At 43.3% G+C, this 12,481-nt stretch overlaps 1 protein-coding gene across 1 annotated transcript in view; it reads right to left on the bottom strand.

The window, feature by feature from the left end:
* Window positions 1-12,160, bottom strand: part of LOC111971682 (X-linked retinitis pigmentosa GTPase regulator) — an 18,563-nt gene extending 6,403 nt beyond the window's left edge. Inside the window, 12 exon segments of the mRNA XM_070446355.1 lie at window positions 7,073-7,161; window positions 7,286-7,787; window positions 9,278-9,496; window positions 9,602-9,726; window positions 9,845-10,000; window positions 10,310-10,468; window positions 10,582-10,731; window positions 10,851-11,009; window positions 11,108-11,170; window positions 11,256-11,354; window positions 11,623-11,748; window positions 12,049-12,160. Of these exon segments, the coding sequence (XP_070302456.1) occupies window positions 7,073-7,161; window positions 7,286-7,787; window positions 9,278-9,496; window positions 9,602-9,726; window positions 9,845-10,000; window positions 10,310-10,468; window positions 10,582-10,731; window positions 10,851-11,009; window positions 11,108-11,170; window positions 11,256-11,354; window positions 11,623-11,748; window positions 12,049-12,079 (1,878 nt within the window). The 5' untranslated portion in view covers window positions 12,080-12,160.
* Between the last annotated feature and the right edge of the window lie 321 nt (window positions 12,161-12,481).

Raw genomic sequence — 12,481 nt, 5'->3', positions numbered from 1 at the left:
AAACAAAAAACGAAGAGAGATTAGCACACTGAAGCTGCTAAAAAAAAGGAACATGTTTCCTTGGAAAAGCAAATGAGCAGAAGACAGACAGAGAGAACAGACGCAGAGACAGATCCATAGACAGACAGAGAGACCAAGGAAGACAGATGGACGAGACAGAGCAGAGACAGATGGCGAAACAGACACGAGACAGACGGAGGGACAAGACGCATAGACAGACAGAGAGCGGGCAGAGACAGATGGAGAGAATAGACGACACACGAGAGACAGAGGAGAGAGAGACAGATGGAATAGACAGATGAGAGAGACAGAGGAGACGACAGACGGAGAGACAGATGGAAGACAGACGACAGGAGACAGATGGAAAGAGACGCAGATGGAGAGAATACGTTCGATGAGGAGTCATAGAAGATCGCGCTTATTTATATACGACAATTTGTGGACACCAAGTGTGCTTGCTTATGGAAGATGGAGAGATACAGATGGAGAGACAGATGGAGAGACAGAATTGGAGACAGATGGAGGAGGATGAGAACAGAGGAGAGACCAGACGGCGAGAAATCTTAATCATGATGGAGAGACAGGATGCACGAGACAGAACGGAGGAAAAGACAGGCGCGGAGAGTACAAACCAGATGGACGAGACAGATGCTAGAGCCAGGACGGAGAGAGAGCCAGAACGTGGAAGGAGCAGATGGAAGAGAAAACAGATTGGAAGAGGCAGATGCAAGGAGACTAGAACGCAGATGACAGACGCAGAGAGACAACGACACGGCCAGAAGACTAGTGATGTAAGAGCAGAGAACAGACGGCAGAGAGACGAAGACAACAGAAATACGAAACGGAAAAGACAGAACGCATGAGACAGACGACATGCGTGGTTGAGGCACGACTCCAACACCCATCATTAGAAGCTTTTTTGCTGACTGACACCGGTGGTAGACACCTCCTATCACTGACAACAAGCCTAATAGGGCACCGAGGTCAGAGACCTGGGCAGTGTGGTGCCAGGTACAACACAACCTCTCGCGCTTCCTCAACAAGAAGACTATAGACCACTATAGATCATGACTAACAAGGAAATGGATGGCCGAACACACTAATGCCCGGCCCATTCACATACGACGCGGCGCAACCTAGAACCTACAAGATTTCGACATTATAACCAAGAAAGTCTAAGAGGGCACGCCAAACACCTCCTTACCCTTAACCAAGGAGACTGAAAAATATTTGGCATGGGTCCTCCCAGAATGAGGTAAGTCCCTGGTTATGGCACAGTTAGTGAATAACAGAGAAAACGATGTGCATATTTGGGTCCGGATTCTAAACACTAAACTTTGTACATGTATATCCTACACCTTCGATGATTGTCCATAATGTTTCGTTCTCCCACAAACCTCTAAATAACCGATAACCGATATTTACATTTTGTGCTGCCTTTTAAGCATTCTAGTACAGTTAAATATTAACACACACACGTGGACACAGGCGGTCTAAGGCATTTTCAGTGCAAGAGGAGTCACTACAGTCCCTGGTTCGATTCACCAGGCTGTATCACCAGATCCGGCCCGTCGATTGGGAGTCCCATACGGGCAAAACCACAATTGGCCGGGTTTGGCCGGGGTAAAGGCCGTAAATTAAATAAGAATTTGTTCTTAATGAACTTGCCTACATAAATAACGGTCTCTCACTACACACACACACACACACACACACACACACACCACACTGACCAAAAAGGTATTTTGTTGGCATTTATCAGTAAAACAGTCAAAACCTATTTCTTTCACTTACTTGCTGTGCTGTTTCATTGTTCATTTGTTCAGTCTTTTCATTCTCAACCAGGATTTCATCATACATGTCAAGCAGTGAAGTTTCAGCTCTGTCTGTCCGTGGCCTCGGTGTGCACTGTCACCGTGTCCGTTTCCATTTTGTCTAGCTGTGTATGTAACATTTCACGTAAACCCTGTTTCTTGTCTGCATCGAAGTAGCAGTCCTTGTACATAGCATCGAGCACGGTGGCGACACAGTAAAGAGAGAATGCCACCCAATCGTTTGTTCACAGCCTGTCGGCGGTTTTGTTGAGCAGGTGTTTCAATGCCATGACAGAGGGTATCACGTCTGCTGCAGACGTAGTTGATGAGCTTATTTCTCCAGTCAGTTGTTCGAATGGAGCTAGGAGTGTGTTCATGATTCCAAGTTTCAAAYATGTTCTCAAATGCCATTGAAATGGCAGCAGCAGTATGACAACCATCATATTCATGAGCATGCAATACGACTTTCCTTAGTACGAAATCCTCGACGACCCACTGTGCTGTCAGACTCAGCATACTCATTGGGCTGATATCGCTGGTCCAAATGTCAGTTGTGAAGTTAACAGCAGTGACGCTAGGGCAACATCTGAAAAATAGCTCACTTGGTAGTGTGTACCGGTGTYGGTGAAAGCCAACATCACCGATGACAGAGAACGGTTGATTGTCAAGGGCAAAGAATTTCGCCTTAGAGTTGTCTCGCTGAAATGTTATGCTTGACTTGTTGAACGCTCGATCCACACAGCAGACATTGTGGACTAGGTTAGGAATGCTGTGTTGCACGTGTAGTGCAACATTTTACGTGGCGTCATTACGTCATGTACAGTTGAAGTTGGATGTTTACATACACTTAGGTGGGAGTCATTAAAAATCGTTTCTCAACCACTCCACACATTTCTTGTTTACAAACTATAGTTTTGGCAAGTCGGTTAGGACATCTACTTTGTGCATGACACAAGTAATTTTTCCAACAATTGTTTACAGACAGATTATTTCACTTATCTGTATCACAATTCCAGTGGGTCAGAAGTTTACATGCACAAAGTTGACTGTGCCTTTAAACAGCTTGGAAAATTCCAGAAAATGATGTCATGGCTTTAGAAGCTTCTGATAGGCTAATTGACATAATTGTGTACCGTGGATATGTATTTCAAGACCTACTCAACTCAGTCCTCTTGGCTTGGACATCAATGGGAAATATCAAAAGAAATCAGCCAAACCTCTCATAAAAAATTTTTGTAGACCTCTACGAGTCTGGTCATTCTTGGGGCAATTTCACACCGCCTGAAGGTGCCTAAACGTTCAATCTGTACAACAATAGACGCAAGTACTAAAACACCATGGGACACACAGTCCCGTCAACACGCTCAGGAAGGAGCACGCGTTCGGTCTCCTAAGATGAACGTACTTTTGGTGCGAAAAGTGCAAAGTAAATCCAGAACAACCGCAACAGGACAGTGTGAAGATGCTGGATGAAACAGGTCACAAAAGTATCTAATTCACTCCATAAAGTATCTATATCCATAGTAAAACGAGTCTTATATTGACATAACCTGAAAGGCCGCTCAGCAAGGAAGAAGCCACTGCTCCAAAACCGCCATTAAAAAAGCCTGACTACGGTCTGCAACTGCACAAGGGGACAAAGATTGTACTTTTGTACAAAAATAGAACTGTTTGGCCATAATGACCATCGTTATGTTTGGAGGAAAAAGGGGGAGGCTTGCAAGCTGAAGAACACCATCCCAACCATGAAGCACGGGGGTGGCAGCATCATGTTGTGGGGGTGCTTTGCTACAGGAGGGACTCGTGCACTTTACAAAATAGATGGCATCACGTGGAAGGAAAACTATGTGGATATATTGAAGCAACATCTCAAGACATCAGTCAGGAAGTTAAAGCTTGGTCGCAAATGGGTCTTCCAAATGGACAATGACCCCAAGCATACTTCCAAAGTATTGGCAAAATGGCTTAAGGACAACATGGTCAAGGTATTGGAGTGGCCATCACAAAGCCCTGACCTCAATCCCATAGAAAATGTGTGGGCAGAACTGAAAAAGTGTGTGCGAGCAAGGAGGCCTACAAACCTGACTCAGATACACCAGCTCTGTCAGGAGGAATGGGCCAAAATTCACCCAACTTATTGTGGGAAGCTTGTGTAAGGCTACCCAAAACGTGTGACCCAAGTTAAACAATTTAAAAGCAATGCTACCAAATACTAATTGTGTGTGATGAAAGAAATAAAAGCTGAAATAAATAATTCTCTCTACTATTAGTCTGACATTTCACATTCTTAAAATAAAGTGGTGATCCTAACTGACCTCAGACAGGGAATTTTTACTAGGATTAAATGTCAGGAATTGTGAAAAACTAAGTTTAAATGTATTTGGCTAAGGTGTATGTAAACTTCCGACTTCAACTGTACCTACGTTATATAGGTATGCACGTCAGCTTTGACATCGGTTTCGCACATCGGCGTTAAACTAGACATCGGGCAGATACCGATGTTGCCATATATTCACCGATATATCGTGCATCCCTAATGGCAACTGCTCTACATCCAACCGTAAGGCGCTACAGAGGATAGAGCCAAGTCTAGGTCCAAAAGGCTCCGTAACAGCTTCTACCCCCAAGCCATAAGACTGCTGAACAATTTATCAAATGGCCACCTGAACTATTTACATTGACACCCCCCACCCTTTGTTTAAACACTGCTGCTACTCGCTGTTTATTGTCTATGCATAGTCACTTCACCCCTACCTACATGTACACATTACCTCGACTAACCTGTACCCCTGCACATTGACTCGGTACCCCCTGTGTATAGCCTCGTTATTTTATTGTTACTTTTTAATTTTTTTTGGTAAATATTTTCTTAACTATTTTTTTAACTGCATTATTGTTTAAGGGCTTGTAAGTAATCATTTCACGGTAAGGTCATTTCATGGTAAGGCGCATGTGACAAGTAAAATGTGATTTGATTTGAATAAGCAGGAATCCGGAATCCTCCAACCAAGATTTCTAGAAAACCTGATATTTTTGGGGAAGTTACTGTAACTTTACAACCTAGACCAAAGTAATGAGCCATTCTGATCCCAGGCCAAAGTCATGGAGCCCACATACCTGACCATAGCAAGACAGCAAACCTAATACACATACAGATCTATAACACATACAATGCCTTCAGAAAGTATTCATACTCCTTGACTTTTTCCACATTTTGTTGCGTTACAGCCTGAATATAAAAAGATTAAACTGAGATGTTGTGTCACTGGCCTACAGACAATATCATAGTGTCAGAATGGAATTATGTTTTTAGAAATGTTGACAAATTAATAAAAAGTCAATAACTATTCAACCCCTTTGAGGCAAGCCTAAATAAGTTCAGGATCAAAAATGTGCTTAACAAGTCACATAATATGTTGCATGGACTCTGTGTGCCATAACATTATTTAACATGATCTATGAATGACTACCTCATCTCTGTACCCCATACATATGATTATCTTTCACGTCTACTCCCGCTCCACCTCGCCGGTTTACTAACCACCGGTCCTGGCAACCCATCATTACACACACCTGCGCCTCATCATTAGGCACACCTGGACTTCATTACGTCCCCTTTATTTAGCCCTCTGTGTTCATCAGTCCTTAGGTGTTATTGATTGTCTCTCACGTTCAGTATGCTTCCCATGTTTGTGCTTTTGTATCTGTTTCGTATTAAACTCACCTTCTGCACCTGCTCTCTTGACTCCCGGGGTATACCTAAAATTATCTGTTAGGTCCCTCAGTCGAGCACTGAATTTCAAACACAGCAAAGACCTGGGAGGTTTTTCCAATGCCTCGCTAAGAAGGGATCTGATTGGTAGATGATTTTATATATATATATATATATATATATTTTTTTTTTTTTTAAAGCAGACATTGAATATTCCTTTGAGCATGGTGATGTTATTAATTACACTTTGGATGGTGTATCAATACACCCAGTCATTAAAGATACAGGCATCCTTCCTAACTCAGTTGCCGGAGAGGTAGGAAACCACTCATGGATTTACCATGAGGGCAATGGTAACTTTAAAACAGTTACAGAGTTTAATGGCTGTTTATTTGTTTATTTTTTTTTAACTTTTATTTAACTAGGCAAGTCAGTTAAGAACAAATTCTTATTTTCAATGACGGCCTAGGAACAGTGGGTTAACTGCCTTGTTCAGGGGCAGAATGACAGATTTTTACCTTGTCAGCTCGGGGATTCTATCTTGCAACCTTCCGGTTACTAGTCCAACACTCTAACCACTAGGCTACCTTGTGATAGGACAAAACTGAGAATAAAAAATGTAAAAATGTAATTACTCTAAAATACTAACCTAAATGACAGAGTGAAAGGAAGGAAGCCTGTAAAGAATAAAAATATTCCAAAACATGTATCTTGTTTGCAATAAGGCACTAAAGTAAAAGTGGCAAAGAAATTTACTTTATGTTCTGAATACCAAGCGTTCTGTTTGGGGCAAATCCAACACAACACATCACTGAGTACCACTCTTCATATTTTCAAGCATGGTGGTGGCTGCAACATGTTATGGCTATGCTTATCATCGGCAAGGACTATGGAGTTTTTTTTAGGATAAAAATAAATGGAATAGAGCTAAGTACAGGCAAAATCCTAGTGGAAAACCTGGTTCAGTCTGCATACCAGCAGATACTGGGAGACAAATTCACCTTTCAGCAGGACAATAACCTAAGACACAAAGCCAAATCTACCAAGACGACATTGAATGTTCCTGAGTGGCCTAGTTACAGTTTTGACTTAAATCGGCTTAAATCTATGGCAAGACTTAAAAATGGCTATCTAGCAATGATCAACAACCAACTTGACAGAGCTTGAAGAATAAAAAAAWATATATTGTGCAAATATTGTACAATCCAGGTGTGCAAAGCTCTTAGAGATTTACCCAGAAAGACTCACAGCTGTAATCACTGCCAAAGGTGATTCTAACATGTATTGACTCAGAGGTATAAATACTTATGTAAATTAGATATTTCTTTATTTAATTTTCAATAATTTTGCTAAAAGTTCGAAAAACATGTTTTCACTTTGTCATTATGGGGTATTGTGTGTAGATGGGTGATAAAATATATATTTAATCCATTTTGAATTCAGGCTGAAACACAACAAAATGTGAAATAAGTCAAGGGGTATGAATACATTCTAAAGGCACTGAAGTACACATTATAATATTTTATAATAAATCCGCTGTACTCACCAGGTTTGACAACGTGTCCTTTTCATCCTCCATATTCTCAATGAGCATCAGGCTGTCAGGGGCTTCTGGCACTGTGTCCTCGTTCCTCTCTGTAAAAACACACAGAGAACACTGGGATAGGTCATAGAATATGGGTCGCAGTTATGCCTACAGCTTGTGGCCATATAGTTTTGTGAAAAGGTAAGACAGCATTGTAGGATTCAACTACTGTACCTGTCTGTGGTGAGGTGGGACTCCGAGAAGGGCTTGGGTGCACCTTAGACAGCGTTTTGGGGGATTGGTTGTAATCTGTGGGCTTTTTAAAGGGGGTTTTAGGGGACAGTGTGGGGTCGGGGATGAGTTTAGGCATGGATTTGAAGGACCGTGAGGGGCTAATGGGTTCTTTAGATGTGGATTTTGGTGATTTTGACAGGGTGGGCTTCTTCTTCTTAGGGCTGGACTTTGAGGAGAGTGAAGGGCTGGGAGGGTCTGGGAATGTGAATTGGGGTGCCCGTGATGGTGTTAAAGGGGGTTTGCCTCTGGGTTTGAGTGACAGAGAGGGACTGGGGGTGTTGTTTGAGGAGGGATTGGAGGACAGTGAGGAGGTGGAGGGGTCTTTACATGGTGTTCTGGAGATGTGGATGTTCCTGGACACAGGAAGGGAGGTGTTGAAGAAGCCAGACATCAGAGGAGGAAGGTTACGGAACATCTGGCCAAACTGCTCTGGAGAACACTCCTGAAACAGACCACACAGAAAAGTAAACTGAACAAAAATATAAACGCAACATGCAACAATTTCAACGATTTTACTGAGTTACGGCTCATAAGGAAATCAGTCCATTTAAATAAATTCATTAGGCCCTAATCTATGGATTTCACATGACTGGAAAGGGATGCAGCCATGGGTGGGCCTGGCAGGGCATAGGCCCACCCACTTAGTAACCAGACCCATCCACTGGGGAGCCAGGCCCAGCCAATCAGAATTAGTTTTTCCCCACAAAAGTGCTTATTACAGACCAAAATAATCCTCCGTTTCACCAGCTGTCCGGGTGGCTGGTCTCAGACCATCCAGCAGGTGAAGAAGCTTGATGTGGAGGTCCTGGGCTGGTGTGGTTACATGTGGTCTGTGGTTGTGAGGCCGGTTGGACGTACTGCCAAATTCTCTAAAACGAGTTGGAGGTGGCTTATGGTAGAGAAATTAATGTTCAATTCTCTGGCAACAGCTCTAGTGGACATTCCTTTCTTCAGCATGCCAATTGCACGCTCCCTCAAAACTTGAGACATCTGTGGCATTGTGTCGTGCGACAAAACTGCACATTTTAGAGTGGCCTTTTATTGCCCCCAGCACAAGGTGCACCTGTGTAATGATCATGTTGTTTAATCAGCTTCTTGATATGCCACACCTGTCAGATGGATGGATTATCTTGGCAAAAGAGAAATGCTCACTAGCAGGGATGTAAACACATTTGTGAACAAAATTGGAGAGAAACAAGCTTTTTGTGAGTATGGAACATTTCTGGGATCTTTTATTTCAGCTCATGAAATATGGGACCAACACTTTACATGTTGCATTTATATTTTTGTTCAGTACTGAATAATGGCTACATAAGGGCTCAGTTGCTCCCTCAGGCCATATTAGTACTAAAGTGAAGTGATTGAGACTGGTACACATAAAGTAGGCTACTGCACATGACCATTACCAGAGAGGAGGAGGTGAAGCGAGAGGCTCCACTCCAGTCAAAATCTGTCCACGTGAGAATACAGCTATAAGCAGACCAAGTGGGGATTTTTGGTATCAAAGGCTAAGAAAAAGTGTCAGATTTGGTCAACAAAAAATATGATTGTTAATTTGCTACGTGAGACTTATTTGATCAAATAGAAGTTTAGTAATGTTTAGATTGCTACTAAAATAAGTGGCATCTCGGCAGCTTTGAGAAAAATGTTTTTATATTGGAGTTGTGTCTGTTGTTCACACACATATCTGCCCTTTCATTGGCTAGAATGTCCCTCCTGATCTCGCATCCACCCACCTGCCTTTACGCCTTCATGATAACGACTTCCATTGCTGGGCGGAGACCATCTCATCATTATATACAGTTTCTCTGAAATGTGACGCAACACTGCTCCCTAGTGAAGGCAACCAAACACCACAACTCTGTCACTCCTTGTAATCAACACTCCAATTCTCCTTTCTGAAACGTTCTGATGTTGTGGCCCAGCGCTCACCCTCTCCCTGCGGCGGGCCCTAGCAGACAGGGTCCAGAGAGGAGGTGCAGTCGGTGGGTTGGACATCAGGAGGGAGGGATCCATCAAGAGCAGCTCAGTGTAGGTTTCCAGAGTCTCCAGAATGGTCTCTGTGACATCATCTTCCTCTATCACCACTTCCTCAACCTCTGGGGGTCTGGGCATAGCCAGCACCAGCATGTGAGAGCTGCCACCTGCCACCTGAACACACATGCACAGTATTAGCACATGCACAAACACAAACACACACACACACACACTCACACACACGCACACACACACACAAACCCACACAGCTTGACTCACTGACTGGATACTGTATTTGAGAAAGCGTGGGCACAGTGTTGGTCTGAACTGGTTGGTGAAGTTCTCTTCCCCCAGTCCTAGTTTACCATGGCGACCATCCCCAAAGGTGTACAGAATCCCACTGTCTGGAGGGTGAGACATGGGGTCTCAATGGAACATGCTCAGGTTTCAAATGTCTGAATGACAACTTCTATTCAACAGTGTATACTTAGTAGAATATATTACAGTAGAATAGAAGCTTGCCTGTGATCACAGCGGTGTGGTTCTCTCCACAGGTGACGTGACTGACTCTGCCGTTCCGGAAGTGGACCAGTGCTTTGGGCAAAGGTGCTTCGAAAAGGAAGGTCCCGTGGCCCAGCTGACCATGCTGACCCCGCCCAAACGTGTACACATCCTCCTCTGGAACACGGAGAGGAAGCAAGAGAGAGAGATATAGAGGTATAGAGGAAGCAAGAGAGAGAGAGAGATAGACAGGTATAGAGGAAGCAAGAGAGAGAGAGAGGTATAGAGAGGTATAGAGGAAGCAAGAGAGAGAGAGGTATAGAGAGAGATAGAGTGGTATAGAGGAAGAGAGAGAAAGAGAGAGATAGAGAGGTATAGAGGAAGGGGAGACAGTCACAAACTGGAAACAGTAGACAGACTGTGTTATTTTATTAACAGTACTGTATCTATGAGTTAGTATTAATATTATTTCCCAGAGATATTTACTTGTGAGTGCCACTGTGTGCTCCCCTCCACAGGACACTTGGATGACTGGGTCCTGGATGCCATCCACCTGCTGAGGGACTCTGTGATTGGCCAGCTGGTCACGGAATAGACCAAGCCTTCCGTTCCGACTCTCCCCAAACGTGTAGAGGTCCCCGTCCACTGGAACAAGCCCAAACCAAACACAATAACCCAGCCGAATTACTATATGACAACAGGTTAATGGTATGCACACGGTTCAGCTACCCAATTTAAATGAACCCTGTGTGTGTTACCTGTGACGAACGCTGAGTGGTGGTATCCACAGGACACCCAGGCCACTGACTGCCCCACCATCACCTCTCTAGGCTCTGAGGCGTAGCTCTCTGCCCCCAGACCGATCTGGCCAACCGAGTTATCACCCCACATGAACAGCCTGCCTTCCTCTGCCAACACATATACAACACAGCACACATACTGACAGAGAAGACTGACCAACAGACAGACAGACAGACCGACAGACACACACACAGTAGACAGACAATCTGTCTGTTTTCAACGTTACCTGTCAGAGCAGCTGAGGTGTTGCAGCCAGCAGCGAGCATTTTGATTGGTGCGTGGTCAGAGAAGGGATGAATCAGGTGGAAGGTGTTTGTGTCATCACAGTGTCCCAAACCAAGCTGCCCCTCCTGGTTACTGCCAGCACCATAAACCTGCCCACTCCCTGAGAAACATGGGTGAAAGCCTCATAAGTCATTGTAATGGCACATATTCATAACATGTTCTATAGTAATGTAGAGTAAAACAACTTGGTTCTTTTACATGTGCACACGATTGTGTGGTCCCTTCCACATGCTGCAAACTTCACTTTTTCTGTCTTCAACACTAAAGAAAAAAAACATGTGTTTTAACGTTACAAAACATTGACAAAATGTGAGTCGAACATAATCCTTGTACATGATGGACTGACCTTTCACAGCAGTGGGCTTGTTGATGTTGACGTTGATCTTTAACCCCAGTCCTAGCTGACCGCAGGTATTACTTCCAAACATGAACAGCCTGCTATGGCCTACACATAGGAGAAGACATAATTATACTGTTTTTATGTATTTCTTTGTGTCTTTGAACAAGTAAATACTATACACGTCTTGAAGTTAAAGGCATTTTTTTTATAACACTGTTTGATTACAGGTCCATTAATAAACTGATAATGAACCATTGATAATGATTTACCAGCATTTTATAAACAACAAACGAGCTATGTATTGATCGTTTTAGACACAGTGTCCCCAAGTCAGCCAATCATATGGGAGAGTGTAGGTTACATTATTGATCACCTGTTACGACAGCAGTGTGATCACCCCCACACGAGATTTCTTCTGGATGGTCATTCTTCAGCCAGAATTTACTGGGCACATTATCAGCAAACTTGCTCTTCCCAAAGGTGAAGATTGCTCCTGTTTCTGTTAGGGTAAAAAAAACTACTTTAAGACAGAAGAGAAACTATGACATTTCATAGGAGTTTGAGGAAATATCAGGTGCAATACGTTTGTACTACATGATTTCACTACTCGGCTTTACAGCAGTAAGTAAATCCTAATGCCAACCGGTTGTCACGTATTTAGGTCGCTGCAAGACAGAAATAGCAACAGGTTAGCTAATGGTCCCTACCATACATTACTGTCTAGTGCTAGTATAGCAACTATTGAGCTAAATAACAGCCATATGCTTCAAAAAAGCGATTCAGACACAGGTTTCCTAACCAGGTATATCATCTTCCGTCTGCCCGGTCATCTCTCCCCTGGTGTCGGCTCACCTCACAGGTGCCTGTCACATTCCTCGGCAGAAACAATCTGCCGATTCGATTATGCAGAGCACCGGTCTATGGCACGTGACGTGACCAGTGTGAGCAGCAATAGCGGAATCGGCGGTTTGCCTTTAAAATAAAGGTCTCCCATTGAAACTGATGGAAACGGATAAAAAATTGTGGAATCACGCCACAATTGTATTAAAGGAAAACTATATTTTGGTATTTGTTTAATTAATCCATTGTTGATACAGTCCCAAATATTTTGCATGTCAGTAATCAAGTTTAGAAGATATGTAACTTTCAAAATACATATGATGAAAAATGCACCATACAGGCCAGATTTCTGTATTTTATGAATGTTCTGGCCGTGGCTCCTCCTTTTCTTT

This window comes from Salvelinus sp. IW2-2015, linkage group LG2, assembly GCF_002910315.2.
Source record: "Salvelinus sp. IW2-2015 linkage group LG2, ASM291031v2, whole genome shotgun sequence".
Classification (NCBI taxonomy): Eukaryota; Metazoa; Chordata; class Actinopteri; order Salmoniformes; family Salmonidae; genus Salvelinus; species Salvelinus sp. IW2-2015.
This window is presented reverse-complemented; position numbering and strand designations above follow the sequence as displayed.